This window comes from Protopterus annectens, chromosome 7.part0 (genome assembly GCF_019279795.1).
Source record: "Protopterus annectens isolate FY-2018-M chromosome 7.part0, PAN1.0, whole genome shotgun sequence".
NCBI lineage: Eukaryota > Metazoa > Chordata > Ceratodontiformes > Protopteridae > Protopterus > Protopterus annectens.
Window position 1 is genome coordinate 890,592,064 of NC_056739.1, and position 22,129 is coordinate 890,614,192.

The window sequence follows — 22,129 nt, forward strand, 5'->3', positions numbered from 1 at the left end:
TATAGACTGGATGATGTGCTCTATAGCAGAGATGCTATTTCCGTATGGGACATAGATAGCTTTAAAGGATATGAATTTGTTTTTGGTTATGTTGAAGTTTTAGTAGGTAGGATTTCTATGTTTTCAATGTTATCTATGTTTAGTCTTTGTGGTAAAAATTTGAGACTGCTCTTAAATAAGATGGCTACCCCTCTACCACTTTTTACCTTCCTGTCTGCTCTAGTAATGTTGTAACCAGGTGGTCTAATGTCATTGTCAGTAACGTGCTTTTAACCAAGTTTCCAAAACATCAATGTCTAGGTTATAATGGGATAGGATGGCATGCATTTCTTTAACTTTGACTATGCTTCACAGATTTTAGGTTTAGGATTATTATTTTGGAGCCTTTTCATAATTGGTTATATCATGTATTTGAGGGGGGTGAAGAGGTATTCTGGGTGCCTGTATTTGGGTGAATGTCTCCACTTGTATTAAGTTGGTACCTGTGAAATTGTTGTTGTGTCTTTCGGTTTATTCTGGTTAGGGGTCGCCACAGCGGAACTCAGTCTGCTAATGTTTGGTAGTGGATTTTTACGTGCAGAGTTACCAGCCCTGACGCACAACCTTCAACGAAGGTACGCCCATTCACACATGCCTCCACATAGAAGACGCTCTAGCTGAGAATCGAATGGGACAATGTCTTGCTGTGAGGCGACAGTGCTATCGCAGCACCACTGCTGCGGTTGTATAATTGGAAATTGTATGGGTGGTAATTGGTAGAGAAGTGAGAGTGGTTAGGTTTTGAGTAAATTCAAGTGATCTGGGAGTAGGTGGGAATGGGAGCAGGGAATGGGAGCAGAATGAAGACCGATCATAGGGAGGGTGGAATGGAGTGGGCAGTCGGTTCCTAGACTACCAGGTACTGTGGAAAGTATCTATGCAGCCGACAGTTTCAGAGAGTAGGAATTCACAGATTAATAGAAACCTTATTCCGGAAGTGAGTATGGAGTGGGAGAATATGGTCAAGTGTATTGGAGAAGACTGAGGGAAAAGATTCCAAACTCGAAAGTATTGGGTTTAGAGAGAACTGTGGGGGTGGGGAGTTGACCAGTAGTGTGCACTCCCTGAATACATTCTAATTAAATTTACAATCCTAGAAGGGTTCTATGATTATATGCATCTTTTACTGTTCCTGTTCCACTTCTCATTTTTGCATGGTGTGTATGTGGACCTGCTGTGGTAAAGAGAAATGTGGTCACAGAAGCTTCCAAGGTCTGCTTAGGCCTTTTATTTCCGCTTTCTTTGGAGACCAATAGAGCTCACTGGAAAAGGGAAGTGTGCATCTTTTCCACTGGAAAGGCAAGCTGTCTTTTCCCCCCGTCTTCAATAGCCCAGGTTCGCAAGGGTATTGCTTGAATGCTGTACCTCTAAGCCATCGGCTAAGGGGAGAGTATTGTCTTCTGAATTTTTTTTCTGTCCAATCTGGACTTGTGTGTCTTTCTGGTCTAGTTGTTAAATTTGAGTAGAATGCAGCAGTGAATTCTAACTACCTGCACATTTTCCCCTCATTAGGCCTGTCTTATGAAGCGCTTTCAGAGCACATTGGTGATAGCAGAACATAGCAACGAAAGCCTAACTCCAATCACGCTCAATGCCATCAGTGCTGCCAAGCGTCTGAGTGGTGAGGTTTCCTGCCTCGTAGCTGGTACCAACTGTGCAAAGGTGAGTATTTGTACATTTGTGTGCATTATCCTTCTTTCACAGTGAATTATTTTGTTGAGTCTGCTTGAAATAGGTCTTTCGTGACTAATCGATTATATTGAGCTTTTCTGTACTCGTCTTAGTGCTAGCCAGACACACTTCAGTGTCTGCAGATCTTCATTTACACATTGTTTCCATGTGGCCTGTGTGAGGACTGTGAAGCATAGTGGCATTTCTTTTAATCTACCCCTTTGTCCTATCTTCTTGTGGTAGTGGGCTTGCATAGACCTAGTTGGTAAGCTGCCTGTGATTCCTGAATTCAGGATACAGTGTATTCTGTGTATGTACTGTATTATTTTGAGGTTGGGTGTATTATTTATATAAGGTTGTTTAAACATTAAGTTCTGCATGTTCTTTATTCATTCGGAAACCAATGTAAGCTGCATTAAAAAAGCCAGTGGCATCTTATGAATTGCTAACTTGTGACCGGTACCATTTGTTCTATATGTATAACTTGTAGAGTTGCAAAACATTTCATATCTGTAGTTCGTAAACTAAATGGAATTAAGACTACCATTCTTTTGATTTTCAGCGTCTGTTAAATTGAAAACAAAAGTTCAATGTATATATAATTTCTTTCAAGAATGTATTTTATGCTTTGTGTTTATTTTCTTATTGGGAGTTTTTTCTCCCTGAGCCTTTGCCAGAAAGGGGCTTTTGCCCAGCTGACCATCCTGGTAAACAAATGTAAGTAAATATTATGTTAACAAAAATGTTAGTTTGCTGCTTTAACCCTAATGTGATGCACAACTGTAAATGTATTTATTGTAACTTTTGTGAATGTTGCCGAGTGTAGTGTCCACTGATTCATTGCATTTTTCTTCTAGCATTTGCGGCTCAGGATGTGTTAGCATTTGCGGCTCAGGATGTGTTGACATTTGCGTAATGTATGGTGGCTGATTCTTTATTTCTGTTATAATGGCTCTGGTTGTTTGTTGGAGGGTTAATGGTATGGTATGACTGAGCTACTGCTGATATAAGTGAGGAGCTAATGGAGATTTGAACAAGAGGTTCGAGTCATACTTGTGTCCTGAAGTTTTGAGACTTCCTTAAATATAACTTTTGTAAAGGGATGATCTTAAAACTATGGACAACCGATACCCGTTTCATATTATGGTAACTCCTTTTATGTCACCAGTATTATCTGCAAATCTGTAAGAGAATTAATGAAGCCAGTCTTCATTTTAACCCTGCTAACTAGCGTGTAATGATTTATAATCTTTAAGAATATGAGAGTTTGTCCTATTGAATGTGGCTTGGGGTGTTTTCTCTGCATCTGTAAATTTTAGAGAAGCCTACAAACAGGACTACTGCTTGTCTTCATTAACTTACCATCTGCTTAGATCCCCTAGGCATGCTTTCTAAGAGATTAGGGAGAGTAAAAGGTTCATGAGAGGAGAGGATTCCTTCTGCAGTGTAAATTTGTTACCTAAATTTACACTGCAGAATAGAACATTTAACTTCAGTTAAGAAGCCTTGAGACTTTGCTTCCTTCCTGGGTAGTATTGGTAAATAACTTCCTCATTATACCTGCAAAGTTAAAACTACTGAAACCCAAAATTTTGGACTTTTATTCCCCATCACCATATATAAATGGTTGACCCACTGGAAATAGTGTTCTATGTGTATTATACTACACAGATACATAGGATATGGATATGGCTCATTCCATTTATAAGAAGTTTGTTTTCAGAATGTGACTGGCATTGAAAAATCTTTTTTAATCTTGTTGCCTTATTAATGTTATGTAATGCATCATGAATAATTTGTCTGTTAACTGTGTGAAATGAGAATGTTCAGTGACACTTTTCAGTACAATTCCCAGCCTTGAAGGCAAAAACTGAAAAATCCTGAGATGTATTTTGTGAATATGCATGCAAGGTAAAATGCTTGTGCGCGAATGTAAAATTCCATAAGAGAGGAATGCTTGCGCGCAAATGTAAAATTCCATAAGAGAGGAACGAAGACGCAAGTGCAAGTTTAACAAAAGTAGATTGCACAATTACATGGCATAAATTGTGTTCTGAGCAATGTACACCATGTCATACATTGCACTATGTGCGGTCAGCAGAGTTAAACATTCCAGGATACATCACTTCATCCTAAGATCGTGCACTGAATCACCTTGGGATTTCCAAGATGGCTGCATGCTGATCAGCTTGTTAATTAGTGCTCTCTGTGTGAAAACTGCAGTTGCGGGGTGTGGGAGTAGAACCTAACTGGATAAAAATCAGTTGCTGGTAGTAAGTACACAGCGTTGATGCAGACTAAATTTGGAGACGGTAATGGAAAATCTACCTGAAAAGAAGTGAAAACTCTAGTTGGCTAGAATTTTGCAGCTGTTCAGCAAAAGGCAGTTTGTTTTAGCTTTGCTGCAGGGGAGGTTTCAAGTAATTTCAGAGGAAGAAAAAAATCAAATGCATTCAGAGCTTTCAGAGCTTTTTAAAGTAAGTGAAACACTGAAGGAATATATGCAGTGAACTAACAAAATGCCAGGGAGAAATAAACTTTAATTAGCTGTTCAGATGAACTGCGAAAATGAGTGGTTGAAGTTAAGAAAAGGCTGGCAATGCATAATCCTGAGTGACGCCTCCAGGTGCATCTGCTCTTGACTACTGACATCTCAAGGCATCAAATATTGATTGTTCATATTTGCATATGTACAAGCTTTTAAAAAATGTCATCTTGGACTACACAATAGCAATGTCAACTGCTTTATTATTTGACCTCTGTCTAGTGAGGGTAAATAGATATTGACTGAACTTGAGTTGCTGAGATATTGTAAGTTTTGTAAAATATTGCTAATGTAACACTGTTTACTGTGACTTATAAAATTTGGTGCAAGACCCAGAACCTAAAGAATACTACCACTATAAAAATAGATTGTGCTGAAGAGTTTGCCATTTATGCTTCTTTTATAACACCTATGGTTCCAGAGGTATGAACATTTGAAATGTGAGGAAATTATTTGAATCTGTCAAAAGGCTTGGGCTCCGCCCGTTGGAAGTTACAGTGCAAACTTCCTGAGCCTCCATTGGAGTGAATGAGTTAAATATTGCCACTCATAAACTACCCAAACTAAAGTTGCATATCTTAACCACATTGTTTGCCTTAAACTATACATCACTCAAAATTTGTTTGCTCTTTCTAAACTTTCTTGGTCAGGTGTCCGAAAAATGGCTGCTAAATATATATTCACATAAACTTATAGACTGTTTATGTATATTCTTAGGTATATTACCAACAATACTGGAACTTTCTTTCTAAAAGAGTAAATTTAGAATGTTCAGCTAACTTCATAAAGATTTAATCAGTCTGTATGCTGATTTTGTTCTGCATTGATAACACGCAGATATTTTGTAGAACTTTCTGTAAATAGTTTTATTTAGAGGGATGTTTTATTTAATGGTCTTTGTTTTAATGTTTGGCTTATTGTATATTGTTTCACTTACCATTGTAAAATTGTCAGTTCATTGTATTGTACTGTTTTGAAAGCAAAATAAAACATTTTTGGAGAAAAAAAGGGTTTGATTCTCACAAAGGGAAGTTGGCTAGGCTTGAAATGGTCCACAAGGACAGCTAGCCTAGTACTTGTTTATAAGCCTGTGAACCTATGAATCCTACCAGCAGGAAGAGTTGCTCTTAACATAATTGCGACAGAAGGGGAAATATTAAAAACTGGGGACAATGGAGTGCTTGTGGAACTTGAATAACAACTATACACTAGGCATAAGAGAAGCAAGTTTATCCCAACAGTAAGGGAATGTTGAGAGGCAGGTGTGAGAGATTCGAGGTAGTGTATCTATCTGTCTTCAGAATGCGTCTTCTGGGGATCGAAAACAATTTTGGATGCAGAGGGGATGTTTTTTTCTCATTATCTTGATAGTGAGAGCCATCACAGAAACTTTACCAGCAAAACATTTTCCGTTCTAAAGGAAATCGCTTGAGTTACAGAAAGTACAGGAGCTGAGTAGAATCAGGAATACTGTGGTTTTGAACCAGAGATTAGTGTTTGAGATGGAGATGATCAGGAAGAAGACCATCAATATTGTGTAATTAGTGAATAAATGGAAGACTGTAAAACATCAGTCCCATTAGACTGGATTGATTATAGATGTGAAAATGAGTCCAGATGGAGAGGAGATAAAAATCAGCAAGCAAAGGAGAGTAGTATTGCTGGAGTTGAATTCATCCTCCAGTCTTGGTGAGTACCTGGATGAGGTGGACCCTTGTTCTTAGTGGGGGGGGGTTTGACCTCACCAAGGCAACACTGACATATATAGGCTGTATTTTATATAGCACATATCATGGGCAGAAGTAGGATAAAAAAAATAAAAAAAGCAGCTGGGTACACAAGTCTCAGGATAAAAAAATGCCCAATCCTGGTAGGCACACTGGTGCCAGGATTACAGATAATGACAATGTTGAATCCTCAGGGCACTGAAACATTCTTACAATGGGGTTGGGTGAGGCTGAGGGAGAGGATGGTCCCTGTTGTAGAAGGAAGTAGTAGTCCACAAAAGCTGATGGGCCAAAAAGAGCCATAAAGATGATAGAGTGGACTGTTGAGGACAAGAAAAAAATTGTGTATTGTCCAGAATTTTCAGACACAAGATATGAAAAAAATTATTGGAGGAAAAAATATTTGTACAAGAAAAATTTAAGCTTCAAATGCAAATTTGTGTTCATTAATGCAGCAGATTCGTGAAACATAAAGATCAAGAAACCCTGAGCCATTTGGAAAAAGTGATTAAGGAAGTGTGAAATATAAGGAATGAAATTTAGAGTTTTCTGAAAGTATAAAAAATGAAATATGGACATGGGGAAAAGAGAGCTCTGATATGGTGCAGTATTTATGCAAAGGAGAGAGCCAGATTAATCAGTACAAAAAAGACAGCCCGAAGATGTTCAAAGAGAAATATAGGCAAAGGCAGCCAGATATGGAAAATTTCACAGATCTAAAAATAAGATCACAAAAGGGGGGGGGGGTGTATAATGTAAGATTAAGTAGGGAGGTTAAAAAAAAAAAAATAGAAGCAGAAGTTGTGGAATACGCTGTGAAGTGGAGGATATGGTGTAAAAAGACTAACACAGGTTATATCCCAGTGTGAGGGAGGTGTGAACTCCCCAGTTAAGGAGAAACTGGAGGAGCAGGAGATGCTGAAGAAGAAATATTGACATGGGAAAGGGAGATTTTAATATGGTACAATAGTTATGCAAAGGAAAAAGCAGTTAATATGAAGACAGCAGCACCAAAGATATATTTGAAGAGAATAGCAGGCCAAGGCATGTGGATATGGAAAATTTTACAAATCAAAAACATAAAACAGAGGGAAAGTAAAAAGTAGGGTTAATAATAATGGTCAGGTTAAAGAAATAGAAAATGAGGTTACAGATTACCTGCCAAGTGAAGGATTTGGTGTAGAAAATCTAACTCTGATAACACTACAGTACAATAGAATAATGAATCCCCAAGTTGAGGAGAAACCAGTGGGGCGGGAAACATCTGATCCTTTTCTATATGAAGATACTGTGGGGCCTTCAGTAGGAAACCAGTATAAAAGTTCCATTAAGTTGCACAACAAAGGAAGGGACAGGAAACTGTGGCAATCCTGGTGCAGTCTATGTTGTGGCATGGTAGGTCAGTGAGTTCCCATATGAAAAAGCAAAGGATGACAGGATGAAACTAAAGAATATGGCATAAGAAGATGCTGTGGAACTTTCTGTAGAATGCTGACAGGAAGTGGAAAAGCAGTTCAGTGAAGTTTAAAAGTGTGGTAAGTTGATCAATTCTAGAAGTAGCTTCACTCCACAGCAGCTTTAATACTTTTAATATATTCAGTATAACAGTGCACAAATTTAGTTTATTCAAGATAGCCAGTGCACTTTTTTTCTTAGTATTTTAAAGTTAATATTTTAAAGTATGCAGGGTTTATTTTTCACATCTGGGATGAGGGTAGAGATAAAGTAACGGTAAACAGTGTGAGTGGAACTCATGCCAAAGTCTGAACTTTAGTATGGGTGACATTAACCTTAGAGTGTTTAATGCCTGTGTGTGTGCAACCACCAACTGGGGCAACTGAACCTATTTTGAGAGGCAAAATTCATTTTTTGAAAATGTACATAGTTTTCGTGTATGACATCATTTTAATAGTAAGAGGGTTCTGCAAATCAATTTTTTTTGTTTCCATTGAAGCAAAAAGTCTCAAAATGTAAGTTCATATGGAGATTACAAGCAAGTAGATAGGTCAGCCTGCCAAATATCAGTGTTTGCATGCAAGTTTAAAAAATTGGAGGTACACACTCAAAAGAACTTTTGTATGTATAATAGGTGGGAGCAATGGCAATATATCGTAATGGCTACTCTACCTATACTGTACATGACCTTACAGGTGTAGACAAAGTGAATAGTCTTGAATTAGGAAATGCTTGGTGCTAATAACAATGTTGCAGGAGATGCACTAGAGTAGAAATGAGCCTGTGACTTTGTTCACCCTGAAATCATCTGTCATTCAGCAAAATATCCAGGACAAAGGAAAAGGGAAGTCATTATACTGATTTTGTTAGAGGGATTCCAGTAGTGGTAGAAGAAAGAAGACAATGATGGTAGACTTGACTTTCCCTACCTTGGTTATAATGAATATTGTGGTGGCATGTATTTTCCAACTAAAACTGCTGTTTATGGAGCTTAAGATGATTTGGGAGCATGGAATATTTATGGGTTGGAACAGAAACTGATTTGCAATAGTGAGAGATCTGTAAGGGAGTCCTGGAAGGGAAAGGTATAATGAAATCTGGTAGATTTCTTAAGAAATATAGCAGAGTATTTGATGTGGAAGATGCAGCTTCAGTAGTAAGAAATCTTACCAAATTGACTTATTTCCCAAGGTGTAATAACAGCTAGACTGGATAAAAATTATATTTCACAGGTGTGCATATATTTAATTGAAATCTTTCGTACACATTCATTAACGGTTTCTGATCATACATCGGTTAAAAACGAAGGCACAGCGTAATGAAGTAAAAATGAGGGAATGATGCTTTCCTACTTTTGTACTTGCTCACACATTGGTTCGGCAGTACCAGTATTTATGGGGAGATAAGATGAAGTAATTAGGTGCGTGGATTAAAAGGAATTCAGTTGTGGCAGCTAAGGTTATTTGGGAAGCGAATATAAAAATTGAGAACTTGGAAGCTCTTTATGTATAGCAGTATATACGCAGTAAAGATGTTTTTGTATCTTTAGCTTTGTATAAGATCAGGCATGTTTTTAACGACCAGTGGAAAATTTGTGAACAATAATAAAGATCTGAAGGACTTTATTTAGAGGACAAGAGTTAAGTTGAGACTCCACTTAGAACAAAGCCTTGATTTAGGATTACTGAATTGAAGGGATACTGTAAAGCTGCGCAATTAAGGTTCGTACACAACACAAGCAGAAGGTTGTTTTAATTGAGGTGGAAAGGGACAATTATGATGGAAGAGAGGAAGTTTGGGAAATAAGGAGTAACATTTTTGGATGCAGGTCCTTAAGGAAAATTATTCTGAAGTCCATTTCAACAGATGAAGGTGCTTTATTGTACTCGACTTGGTGACCGTGCTGGAATTAATTTCTTTACATAGAAATAAGTAGTTTATGAGAGCAATCCATGCAGAATAATGTGAAAGAGGACAAGTGATGTTTAGTAGAATGCAGGAACGGAGCAATTTTAATGTTGGAGTGAATAAAAATTGTTTGCTGCGTGAAAATAACAATGGAAAATGTTATTGTAGCTTGTTTTCTGTTAATGTTTGTGTATCTGTATCATTTTGAAAAATGTGGCAGTTTGATGAAGATGTTTAAAGATTTTTGCAGATAGCTTTATGCAGAGTTCCTAAACCTGTTTGATTCCTGTTATGTACAGGCAACAGACAAACCCATCTGCATGCAGTTTCATTTGTTCTCACTTCCAGTACCTGAGCTTCCCTACAAAGCCTCCTTATTTAAACATTTCAAAGCCCTGTGCACACTGCTGATTAACACTTTTTTTGTTATAGTGTTGCCCATTGATCTATCTTTAAGAAATTGGGAATGCTAGAGTAGTCAAGACCCAGAAATCGGTGCTTAGCTGCAACAGCCATTTTGCCTCATAAATTACCCACTTTACTGCATTAGGTTAAAGGTCAAAGCACCTGCCTCAGTGTGGCTTATACAGGCCTGCTTAGTTTGTCTCTTCGGCTTTTCCCCGGTTAGGGGTCGCCACAGCAGAACTCCGGTCCACTAATGATTGGCAGTAGATTTTTATGGTGCAGAGTTGCCAGCCCGACGCCCAACCTTCAGCGAAGGCATGCCCATTCACGCATGTCTTTCAAACACCACTCGACTGTGGGGAGGACATGCAAACTCCACACAGAAGACGCTCCAGCCGAGAATCAAACAGGAGATCCTCTTCCTATGAGGCAACAACGCTACCGCTGTACCACCGTGGCTTGTACAGGCCTGCCCAGAATAAGCAAAAATGTCTGAACATCTGGCTGTAGCAAGAATTGCAATATAAAGAAGGTTGCAAGACCTGGCCAAACGAAATTTGTCCAGGTCAGCTGAAAATCTGCATTGTTCTTTTGTGACATTGTCAAAATTAATGAAAGCCAGAGAGGACTGTTGGCATTTACTGTTACGATTTAAACTTTTGTTTTTTTTTCAGTAGCAGATTTTCAATTTCCTTTTTATACCTGCTGTATAGTATGCAATACAGTATATTTGTGAATGAAAAGTAGCAGACATTATCACAATGACACTCATCATCATCTTTCGGCTTTTCCCGTTAGGGGTCGCCACAGCAGATCATCTCTTCCCATTTCTTCCTATCCTCTGCATCTTACTCTCACACCAACCGCCTGCATGTCCTCTCTCACCACGTCCATAAACCTTATCTTAGGCCTTCGTCTTTTCCTTTTACCAGGCAGCTCCACCCTTAGCATAATTTTCCCAATATACCCATCATCCCTCCTCAGCACATGTCCAAACCAACGCAATCTTGTCTCTCTTGCTTTGTCTCCAAACTGTCCAACATGAGCTGACCGTCTAATATACTGATTCCTAATCCTATCCATCCTAGTCACACGGAGTGCAAATCTTAACATCTTTAACTCTGCCACATCCAGCTCTGACTCCTGCCTTTTTGTCAATGCCACTGTCTCCAACCCATATAACATAGCTGGTCTCACTACCCTCTTGTAGACCTTCCCTTTCACTCTTAACTGGTACCGGTCTGTCACAAATCACTCCTGACACTCTTTTCCACCCTGCCTGTACTGTCTTCTTTACCTCTCTTCCACATTCACCATTACTCTGAACTGTTGATCCCAAATACTTAAACTCGTCCACCTTTACCAACTCTACTCCCTGCATCCTCACCATTCCTTTCCCTCCCTCTCATTTACACACACATATTCTGTCTTAGCCCTGCTGACCTTCATTCCTGTGCTCTCTAGAGCATATCTCCACCTCTCCAGAGTCTCCTCAACCTGATTCCTACTCTCCCTACAGATCACAAAGTCGTCTGCAAACATCATAGTCCACGGGGCCTCCTGTCTGATCTCATCTGTCAACCTGTCCATCACCACTGCAAATGAGAGGACGCAGAGCTGGTCCTTGATGTAATCCCACCTCCACCTTAAACGGATCTGTCACTCCCACTGCAGTCCTCACCACTGTCACACTACCTTCGCACATATTCTGTACCACTCTTGCATACTTCTCTGCCACTCCCGACTTCTTCATACAATACCACAACTTTTCTCTAGGCACCCTGTCATATGCTTTCTCCAAGTCTACAAAGACACAATGCATCTCCTTCTGACCTTCTCTTTATTTCTCCAGTAACACTCTCTGAGCAAACATTGCATCTGTAGTGCTCTTGCCTGGCATGAAACCATACTGCTGATCACTAATCATCACCTCCCTTCTTAACCTAGCTTCTACTACTTTCCCATAACTTCAAGCTGTGACTGATCAATTTTATCTATCTGTAGTTACTGCAGCTCTGCACATCACCCTTATTCTTAAAGATAGGTACCAAAACACTTTTTCACCACTCCTCAGGCATCCTCTGACCACAATCTAGTTAAAAATTCCACTGCCATTTCTCCTGAGCACCTCCATGCTTCCATTGGGATGTCATCTGGGCCAACAGCCTTTCCATTCTTCATCCTCTTCATAGCTGTCCTTACTTCCTCCTTGCTAATCTGATTCACTATCCCCACATCATCCAACCTTCTCTCTCCCTCATTCTCTTCATTCATCAGCCTCTCAAAATACTCTTTCCATCTACTCAACACACTCTCCCCTCTCGAGTACCTTTCCCTCACTATCCTTTATCACCCTTACTTACTGCATGTCTTTCCCAGCTCTGTCCCTAATCGGTACTGGTCCTTTTCTCCCTCCTTTAGTGTCCAATCTCTCATACAACTACTAACTAACGATTATATTTAAAGGAGAACAGCACCCACAGACTCAAATGTTTATTTTATCATGGTTTGGCGTTTCCTATATTTTAGCACCACTCTGGGACTATTTACAGGTTTTTTTTTAAATATAATATGTAATTTCTGAGTCTGACCACATGGGGTTTGGCATCTTGAAGTGATCTGGATTGTTTGTCTGCCTCTAGGTATCCCACAACGCAGTGCTTGTTGGAGTCTTATTTATTTTTTTAACCCGTTTTAAGTACACGTCATGCTGTTCAATGACCACTTAAAACACAAGCAGTGCAAATGCCACAGAACAGACTTTCAAAGTGCTTTTTACTGCTGCTTCGTTCTAGAATGGCTAAATTGCAGCCTTTTGTGAAGCCTGAATTGTACTACTTTGACTAGTCTCCCATCCCTCTTCACACCTTCTCTAAGTGCTAAGGGTAATTTGAGCTGCTACCTGCTGTGATTGACAGCTCACAGCAGGAGACTTAACTCATGTACTCTCCTTTATGTATGGGTAGGGGAAGGACCAGAGAGCATAGGTGGGTTTTTAAGTCTGTCATGGTGATGTCAATTTGGGGAGAGAATTGGCCAGAAAACTTCCTGTACTCATTGGCCGTGATCACATCAATAAATTGGAAACTAGCAAGTTATTCCAGGGCAGGATAAAAGTTGTTTTTTTGAAAGGGAAACTACCACAGTACAGTACGGTAATGTTGTAGTGGAGAAAAAGTTCGATTTAAAATATTTTAAATGCTGTATTTATTCATAGCTGGGACTGTAAATGGGGAGAAAAATGACAAGAGAAGTTGAGCATTTAATAGAATCCCGTTGTCCTTCAGTGCATGCACAACTGAACAGAAAACACAAGAAATGAAAAACTCTTTTTGTTTTAAAAAAAACTGTAGTACAGAATAGCTTCAGGATAGCTTATAAATGAGCAGCATATATTTTTATTTATTAATCCTTTGTTCATATAAAATGTTTTTTATTTTATAATACAAGTGAATGCTGATTATCCCTGTCCCATGTGAGTCACTGGATTTGTTGAGGCCTTCATATTCTTGTACATTGTATTACAGACTGCTCTTTGGGCAGTCCATTTTGGGAAGTTGAAACTGAAAAGTATCATCCTAAAAAAAGAACAGCCTGATATCCTAGATGTTTTCCTGACGTTTGGGAATGCATGCTATCTGCTTTTAAAGCCTTTCATAAATGTGAAATAAATTCTTGTATATTGCCCTGTAATTGTGCAAAAATGACACTGTCTGGTGAAGTTTTGTTTTTCTCTGCTGTAGTAGCTTCAGCTATTCATTTGTTTTTGTTAAAGATAACCTGCCCCTTAAAAACAGTCTTCAGATTTTTTTAGGGGCCCTGCAGCAGCATGTTGCAAGCATGACTTGTTGCAGAGCTGGTTAGTGCACTGCAGTATTTCCAGTCACTACACAGACTTATCAAGGAAGATACTATGTTTATATGAAGTACTGATGAGAGCTGGTGTCTTCAGTCACAAGGCATTTCTTTCCCCATCCTCTTCTGAATTGACAAATGTCATAGTACTCGCAAATGAGTGCATCTTAGTACGACTACAGTTGGAAATGTTTTTACTGAATATACTTGTATGCTGCTTCAGGTCAGGCATAATGTAGGGCTAGGTGTGCTGGCATACACAGTGGGGGTCAAGGTATATGCAGCAGTACATGTAGACTGTAGTTTCTTTTTGTTCACCGGGAAGTTCAAAAGTCATTTGTCAGCCATGAGCTAGGCCCAAGACAGATGGATTTAACAGAAGTTGTATAAGACTCCCATGTCCTACAAAGGTACCGGTAGTAAAACTGGGTAGCAGTAATCATAGGACAGCAGATTTTGCATGCAGCACTTTTATGGCAGTAGTTGTATTCAAATTCTTGTACTATTAATTTGATGTCAAGGTAGTCTTGGGGAAGAAAATCACAGTGAATGAGATGTAGCATTGGCAAAAAAAAAATAGGTAAAAATGAGCCCGTAGTACACTCTTGATAATGATCTAGTTCCTTATGTCAGTAGGGGGAAGATTGAGCTGATTCCTTATGTCAGTAGGGGAACAGTTCATATCAACAAATTATTTTGGAGAATGCTGTCTGAGTTTGAGAGAGCAAACCAAAGGATAGTGAAGATCTGAAGGTAGATGAAGAGGAATAATGTTTATTGGTAAGTGGGGAGGGGGGGGGTGGAGTATTCCGATGCAAAAGCTTATAAATCAAACACCTTGTGGGGGTTTATCTTTTGATCATATTTCTTCACCTTTTAGCACAAGAAAATCTGGACAAAGCATGAAATAATGGGAAGGCAAGGGCCCCAAAATAGCAACAGATTTAGCAACTTAAGTTGCTCGAATAACATGATTTGTGAGCATGTATTTTCTGGGTGGCCGTGGTGGTGCAGTGGTTAGCATTGCCACCTCACAGCAAGAGGTTCTCTGGTTCGATCCTCTGCTGGGGTGCCTTCTGTGTGGAGTCTGCATGCCCTCCCTGTGGTCGCGTGGGTTTCCTCCGGTTTCCTCCCACATCCCAAAGACTTGCTGTAGGTGGATTGGACACTCCAAGTTGGCCTTGGATGTGACTGCATGTGTGTGTGTGTGTGCGCCTTCTGTGGAAGGTTGGGCGCCGGGCTGGCAACTTGACACCGTAAAACTCCACTGCCAATCATGAGCGGACAGGTGATCCACTGTTGGGACCTCTAACCGGGAAAAAGCCGAAAGAAGAAGTTAGCATGTATTTTCTGAAAGATGTGAAGTCTGAAGCTCAAATGTATGCCATTATTTAGTTCAGTACTGAGTGGTTTGTCAGAAAACCACTTGTGAGGAAAAGCCCTGAAATATGAAGCAAAAATCTGATCGGTTGAGAGGTATGCTTTTAGTAATGAGAGAGCACCTAGCAGCTTTAAGTAAAATGCAGTGTAGGTGCTGACTAGATTACTTTGAAAGACATTTGCAGACACACACTCCAAGAGTGTGTGTTTTAAGAACTGTCTGCTAAAAGGGAGGGCAAGTTTTGAAATCAGAGTATCTTTGCTGTGACTTCTTATGAGTTGGCAATTCATAAAGTTTTAGTTGAGAAGGGAGGTTTAATTGTGAAGTCAGCGTAAAGGCAGAATTCCAGAGAATGGTCAAGGATTACACTGATATTGTGTGACAACCTTGAGAGGGTGGGGTTTTAGAGGGTTATTTCATTTGATGGGGAAGGAAATAACATGCCTTTGTGCTGTTCATAGAGCTTTGAGTTAGTGTGTGTTTGTAGTACTGCCAGTCTTATTGTCAGTGGCCTTTTTTGCTTTGGGAAGCAAGAGGTTTGACTTCATGACCTGAAGGGCAATTTATTGACTTTGTTTTAAGTAAGTTGAATGTGATGGGTGATTTAGTCTAAGGATGTGAATAATTAGGTTGTTTCAAGATGTTGTTCTTAAGACTGTCTTTAATATACCTATACGCTGGCTTTTGTTACAGAGGTCGTGGCTTTGGTCTTGTTACTGTTGAGAAAAAGCATGATGTGCTAGAAGATGATGCTGCTGCACTGGACCAGTAATCAAGGAGCCTCAATCCTCACCACTGGCAACAGTCTGGGACGTTCACTGAGAGGGTGACGGGTACACACGCAGTATTTCCAGATGCAGCTCTCTGCAGCAAGTGCAGTTTCCCTTAAGAGCCCACAGAGACCACAATTTAGTCTGGGGCTGGTTTCTCCCTCTTTCTCCAGATCCCCAGTAAGACTCCCCACTGGCACAACTATAGAGTTGAGATCTCTGCTTCGTGTCCAAGCCAAGGCCTCCAGCACCTTCTCTGTCCAACCAGTACTTTGTGTCCCTGCCCAGGTAACACACACACACACACACACACCTAGGAAAGGCTGGCACAGGTTTACTAGCTATGCCCCCTTCTGCCCAAACTATAAGGTGGTTATGGCTGCCACCAGACACTCCAGCTATGTTAAGGCTCTTCCAAGGGTACTCAATATACGGAGTGAAATTAATATTAATAAAAGTGGTTGTTTGACCAAGAGCAAGGCTATTAGGAGTGGCCCACACATTGTCAACAAATAAGTATGCAAGTACTCTCAGAACTTAAATATCTCCACAAAGATCAGCCACAATGAAAGGTTTAAATACAGTGCAGTGAAAAAAGTATTTGCCCTTTCCTGATTTCTTATTTTTTTGCACGTTTGTCACACTTAAATGTTTCAAGATCATCAAACAAATCTTAAATATTAAGATAACCCAAGTAAACACAAAATGCAGTTTTTAAGTGATGATTTTATTTATTAAGGAAAAAAAATATCCAAACCTAAATGGCCCTATGAATTCTGCTCTCTACCAAAAAATCCTGAAGGAGAATGTCCGGCCATCAGTTTGTGACCTCGGGCTGAAGCGCACTTTGGTTCTGCAACAGGACCTCAGGCTGAAGCACACTTTGGTTCTGCAACAGGACAATGATCCAAAACACACCAAGTCCACCTCTGAATGGAGTGGCCTAGTCCTCTGAATGGAGTGGCCTAGTCAAAGTCCAGACTTGAATCCAATCCAATTGAGATGCTGTGGCATGACCTCAAAAAGGCATTTCATGCTCGGAAACCCTCCAATATGGCTGAGTTAAAACAGTTCTGCAAAGAAGAGTGGGCCAAAATTCCTCAACAGCGATGTGAAAGACTCCTTGCCAGTTAGCAAACGCTTGATTGCAGTTGTTGCTGCTAAGCTGATAAGGGTGGCACAACCAGTTTAGGTTTTGGGGCAATTACTTTTTACATAGGGCCATGTAGGTTTGGATAGTTTTTTTCCTTAAATAAAATCATCACTTTAAAAACTGCATTTTGTGTTGATCTTTGTCTAATATTTACATTTGTGTGATCTGAAACACTTTGACAAACATGCAACAAAAGAAATCAGCAAGGGGGCAAATACTTTTTCATTGGACTGTATATTTAATAAATAATAAGAACAAGAAAATACTAAGTATATATTCACAGTGACATCAGTTAAAAATCACAGGAGATATTTAAAACCACATTGGAGGACGGTCTCAAAGAAAGAAAAAACAATATTGAAACTAAGCTTCACTATATTCCTGATTGTGTATCTGAGAGTTATTATACCCTAATAACTTACCTGGAGCAAGGCAGATGATGTGGTGAATGGTTCTTGTTGTTGTCAGGCCCATAAATGAATACAGAATAACCAGTCTCTCTAGATATTACATTTTGAGAAGTCTCTTAAAGTATTACTGCTGGGATAGCTTGCAGAATGACATTTCATCAAGTTCTCATGCAACCCCCAATTGCTGATGGGACTTGGCACCTACCCGTAAAATGTACGCGCAAGGGCTTTTGCTCTGATCCTTGGCAGGTGCTGGAAGTCCTAAAACAATTGCATACCTCCACACGTCTAGGTAGTAATTGGTTCACCCCAAAGACAATACAGATAGCTTCCTAGTACAGACTTTGTGTCTCTGGCTGCATTGAAACCTTTGAGATAGCATCTTTATTGCCTAGCCTATAAAGTGATTTAATTTCAGATATTTTTTACAAAAGTTTGCTGGACTGAGGTTAACACTCCAGTTTCCTCTGTTAAAACGTATACATTCAACAGATACAGTAGTGCATGTACTGTTCTCTCCAGTAAGGCGCACTGTGCATAAATTTCAAACGCGAGCACTTTGCAGATACCTTTTCACCCCAAATGTGTCTGCACAAATCAGTGATATGCACATGACAAACAGTTGTAATAGATTTGTAACGCCAGCATCTTGGGTGAATCGGTTGTAATACATTTGTAACATATGCATCTTGTATAAATCAATTTGATATTCACAAATGACACATGAATTTACAAAATTCCAGCTAGCTGTGCTGGCCGTACCTCCTTTCGTCACAGAAGTCGCATGAACTTTGAGGTCTTATTTTTGATAGGGGCCTGATTGTAATCTTCCAGAATGAAGACGTGGTACTGTAGTGTGTATTAAAAGGTATATGGTGTAAGGTAGTAATACTGTGATGTCTGCATGATTTTAAAATCCAGTGTTATGATTCAACCCTGTTGTCTAGTTAGTTGGTATTTTTTCAAGATTTTCAGTTTCTTGCTGTTTAATTTGTTTCAATACAACTCCGATGTAGGTAGGAAGTCGTTTTAAGTGTTTGATGTAGCCCATTATTATTAGTTGGTTTAGGAACTAAAAGAAGATTTGAGATTTTGGACAGGACTCACTGCAGTGAGTAGATCATTGATGCAGTTGGTGTCTTAATAGGGATTGTTTTTTGATAGGCTAACCTAGTAATAGGAAGATTTCTCCAACTGCTTGGGTTAATGGAAAAGGGTTGACTGGTAGCGTTGTGAAAGGCTTGTTCTAGGTCTACAAATAGTGTTTTTGTTGAGTTGCATAGTAGTTATACTTGTAAAGAATATAATTGTTTGATATTTTTTAGTGACAAAGTTTTGCCTATAAGGTTTCTAGTGTGTTTTTTTTTTTTTTTTTTTTTTGTCACCTTTACTGGTTGATTTTTAGCTTGTGCCATCTTGTTTTTAGAAATTCATATTGAATGGGGAGGAGTGTATCTGGTGTAATGTAGCTTGAGAAATAAGATCTAGTCCACTCAGCAGCGAGAAAATTATTTGAGTCAAATAAAAAAAAAAATGCCACTTAATTCGGTAATCTGTCAAGTAACTCTGGCAAAACTTTTATTGCAACAGTAACATTTAAGTGCTTTAATGTGAGACTTGTTCAAGCAGCTAAGTCTTGTACCTCTTGTACCTCTCTCTAGTATCCATGTGACATAAATCACCAACATATTTTCAGACAGAGTCCTCTGTGCTTTGTACCTGAATGTATGTGGCTGAGAGAGCAGGGATACTCTAGACTGCATTGTCAGTGTTGCTGTGATCTGCATTAAACATATTGCTTAGTTTTGAGGTTTGAATTTCAGTGTTCCCACCCACTTGGGCAGTTTTTCGTGTAACACTTTCAGGCACCATCTTCAAAGTAGCTTCCACTGAAACTGCTTAATATTTTAATGATTTTTCTTTTTAAGGTTGCTGAAGAGGTCAGTAAAGTACAAGGTGTTGCAAAAGTTCTTGTGGCTCAACATGACTCATACAAAGGATTCTTACCAGGTAAGAATTGTGGTTTGTAATGGTTATTTGCCTGATTTTCAGTATGTGTGAATTTGCTGTTGTCTAACCGGACTTTGCTTTTGATGCTTTAGAGTAAGGCGTGTCTTCCTTTGTGGATTTATCTTTTCAGTACGTGCAGTTAACTTGGAGTGTACCTGAGAGTCCTTAGTTTTTCTGTCAACTATTCTTGTATAATCCCAGGGCAAAAAAAAAATTCTGTAGGTTTTCCCCCAAACAATATATTTTTTGAGTTGTTACTCTTTTCATGTTTATTTTTGCTTGGACAACAGGTTTTACTTCTCTCTTGTCTGGGTCACATGATTACTTAAAACAATTTTATAAAAAGCATTAAGTGAGAAGAGAGGCTTGCTTGGTGTGCTTGAACTGGGACCTTCTCGGCTCAGAAATTTTTGCACTCATCTCATTCTACATTGTTGTCTTGGTCTTGCTGTTTTCTATTCTTGTGAATCTACAGAGTCCGCTACAAAACTTTTTTTTTTGCTTGTATAGTACTCGAATTTTCAGCAGTATTTGTGGCATTTCAGTTGATACAAATCCTAGAAGATCCAAGAACTTTGGATAACAGCTGCTTGAAGTTTCTAAAACTAAAGAACGAACGTGATGTGGCATTCCTTATTACACGCCTTGACTTGGAGATGTGTGAAATTGGCACACTAGTATACGATAAGCGCAGAAGTACTATTGTGTGGACAGTGCATAACCCACTAACCTTATTTACTGCTCTAACAAACCGTCTGACACAGCAGATTTGTCTAAATTTTAGATGACTTTGTGACCCACTTGGCAGGTATTCTGTGGAGTCCCGTAACTGCATAAGCTTACTCTTGTCACTAAATTAATTTTAGGTGAAATGATGAAGGTTATAAAAAGTTTGTTTAGTAATATCAAACAAGACATTAGTAATGCTTGACATTGCCTCTCTTTATAATATTTGAACTAGCTTGACTAATTTTCTCCTTTAATACTGTTGTTCATGATATTTAAACTAGAAAACATGTTTACCCTATATGTGTAGGGAGTGCTAAAACATTGCCACATTCTCTGTACTGGGTCTTTAGGAATCATTGTGTTAAGATGTTTGATACTGTTTGAAGTGTGTTCTTTCCATTAAAAGCAATTTGCTGTGTATGCTGCTTACTTTTGGAGCATTTCTTTTAAAAATGGGACATTGGTTCTTTGGGATTAATTAGATAAACCAAGCTGAGTAAGTAGAAACCCTTTCTTACTCCATTGAAGTTTGTGATTAAAATTTTGCACTGGGAGTGCAACTTGAACAGGTTAATTTATGTTTTAACACTAATACAGTGCTGTTGAATTGTGCTAAATCCATGACTGTTCAACATCTTTAAACATGTGTGCCATCAGAAGTACGAGGCCTTTAATGCGGCTGTTAGAAGGCATTCACAGTAGTGTTTTCTTCATTACTGCCTAAATTTGGAATGTTGCTGAAGGTTACATTTGTGACCATGACTGGATCATCTCTGTGATTTGTTGTCTGGACGTGATGTCTTAATGGAGAGATGTCTCCAGTAGGGTAAATCTTAAAGGGCACTGAGTCTCAATTCTGTGTGTTCATAACTCATAAGACTACATTATGCAGACTTCTCCATTTATCTCTTAATGTTGTTTGAATTTGTTAAATATGTTCAAGAATGTTCATTTGAAATTGTACAAGACAACATTTCTCTGTATTGCATTATATTGTATGGTTAATGGAATCATGTTTTATGATTATTAAGTTTACACACAACCATTGAATATTTGTTTCATGTAGTGTGAGAGGACCCTGGGCATTCCCTGTAATGCAGGCTGTGTGCCATGGGGACATCCTGGTTTAAAACATTGAGTAAATTAGGTAGATAGTCTTCAGCATGTGCTTTAAAGTGAGAAAATACAGAAATTTATACATACTATATTAAATCTGAAAATAACAGGCTGTTAAATTCCATTTCTTATTCAGCCAAAATGGCTCTTCATAGGTTCATAGATCTGTAGTAGGCTAATGACACTGGAGTTTTTATAATCCTAGCCATGTTTTCTTAAAAGATTAGGATTAAACCCTGTTAAGCATTCTTTTAAATGAAGGCGTTCTCTTATGTGTTGGTAAATAGTACCATTTAAGTTTTGAAGTCAAAGGTGTAAGTGACCTATAAGAAAGCTGGAATGCATGTTTAGTTTCAAGTTGAAAAAGGTTCATGGCAGGTTTTGACCAAGTTGGACTTCCACTTATTGGACTGAATGCTTTACAGATCTCCTCCTGCAGGCACCCCCAATTGTCTGATCAGTTACGGTTGAAGCACACACACGTGTTTACTCTATTTCTTGATTTAAAAATTGAATTCCAGTTTTTTGGAAGTGATATGTTTGTTCAGAAATGTAAATTAATCTTTGACCCTCAGAACAGAAAGACTGCATTCACTTTATCAACTGCAACAAATTCTTACACTGAGAAATTTGCGATTACTTGCGTGTTTTGTCTGCATCTGCAGCAGAGTTTTGAGTTTAAATTTTTTTTTCTTTCTTTCTGCAGAGGAACTGACTCCTTTAATTCTTGAAACACAAAAGCAATTTAACTTTACTCACATTTGTGCTGGTGCATCAGCCTTTGGCAAGGTAAGGAATAGCTAACATGTTTTGTATCTGTTGATACAGTCAAGCTATCAAATGTTCTCCAACTACTAACCTGCTTTGCGTTAGTGCACATCTTGATGGTCTTCTGTTGAACCATGGCGTTTGCTTCTGAGGGTTCACATTTGAGATTATGGTAATACAGAAATTT

At 38.9% G+C, this 22,129-nt stretch overlaps 1 protein-coding gene across 1 annotated transcript in view; it reads left to right on the forward strand.

The window, feature by feature from the left end:
- The window catches only part of ETFA (electron transfer flavoprotein subunit alpha), a gene marked incomplete at its 3' end in the record, with an annotated part of 355,222 nt that overhangs the window by 38,447 nt on the left and 294,646 nt on the right, over positions 1-22,129 (forward strand). The window contains 3 exon segments of the mRNA XM_044077468.1: positions 1,552-1,701; positions 19,248-19,329; positions 21,881-21,963. Of these exon segments, the coding sequence (XP_043933403.1) occupies positions 1,552-1,701; positions 19,248-19,329; positions 21,881-21,963 (315 nt within the window).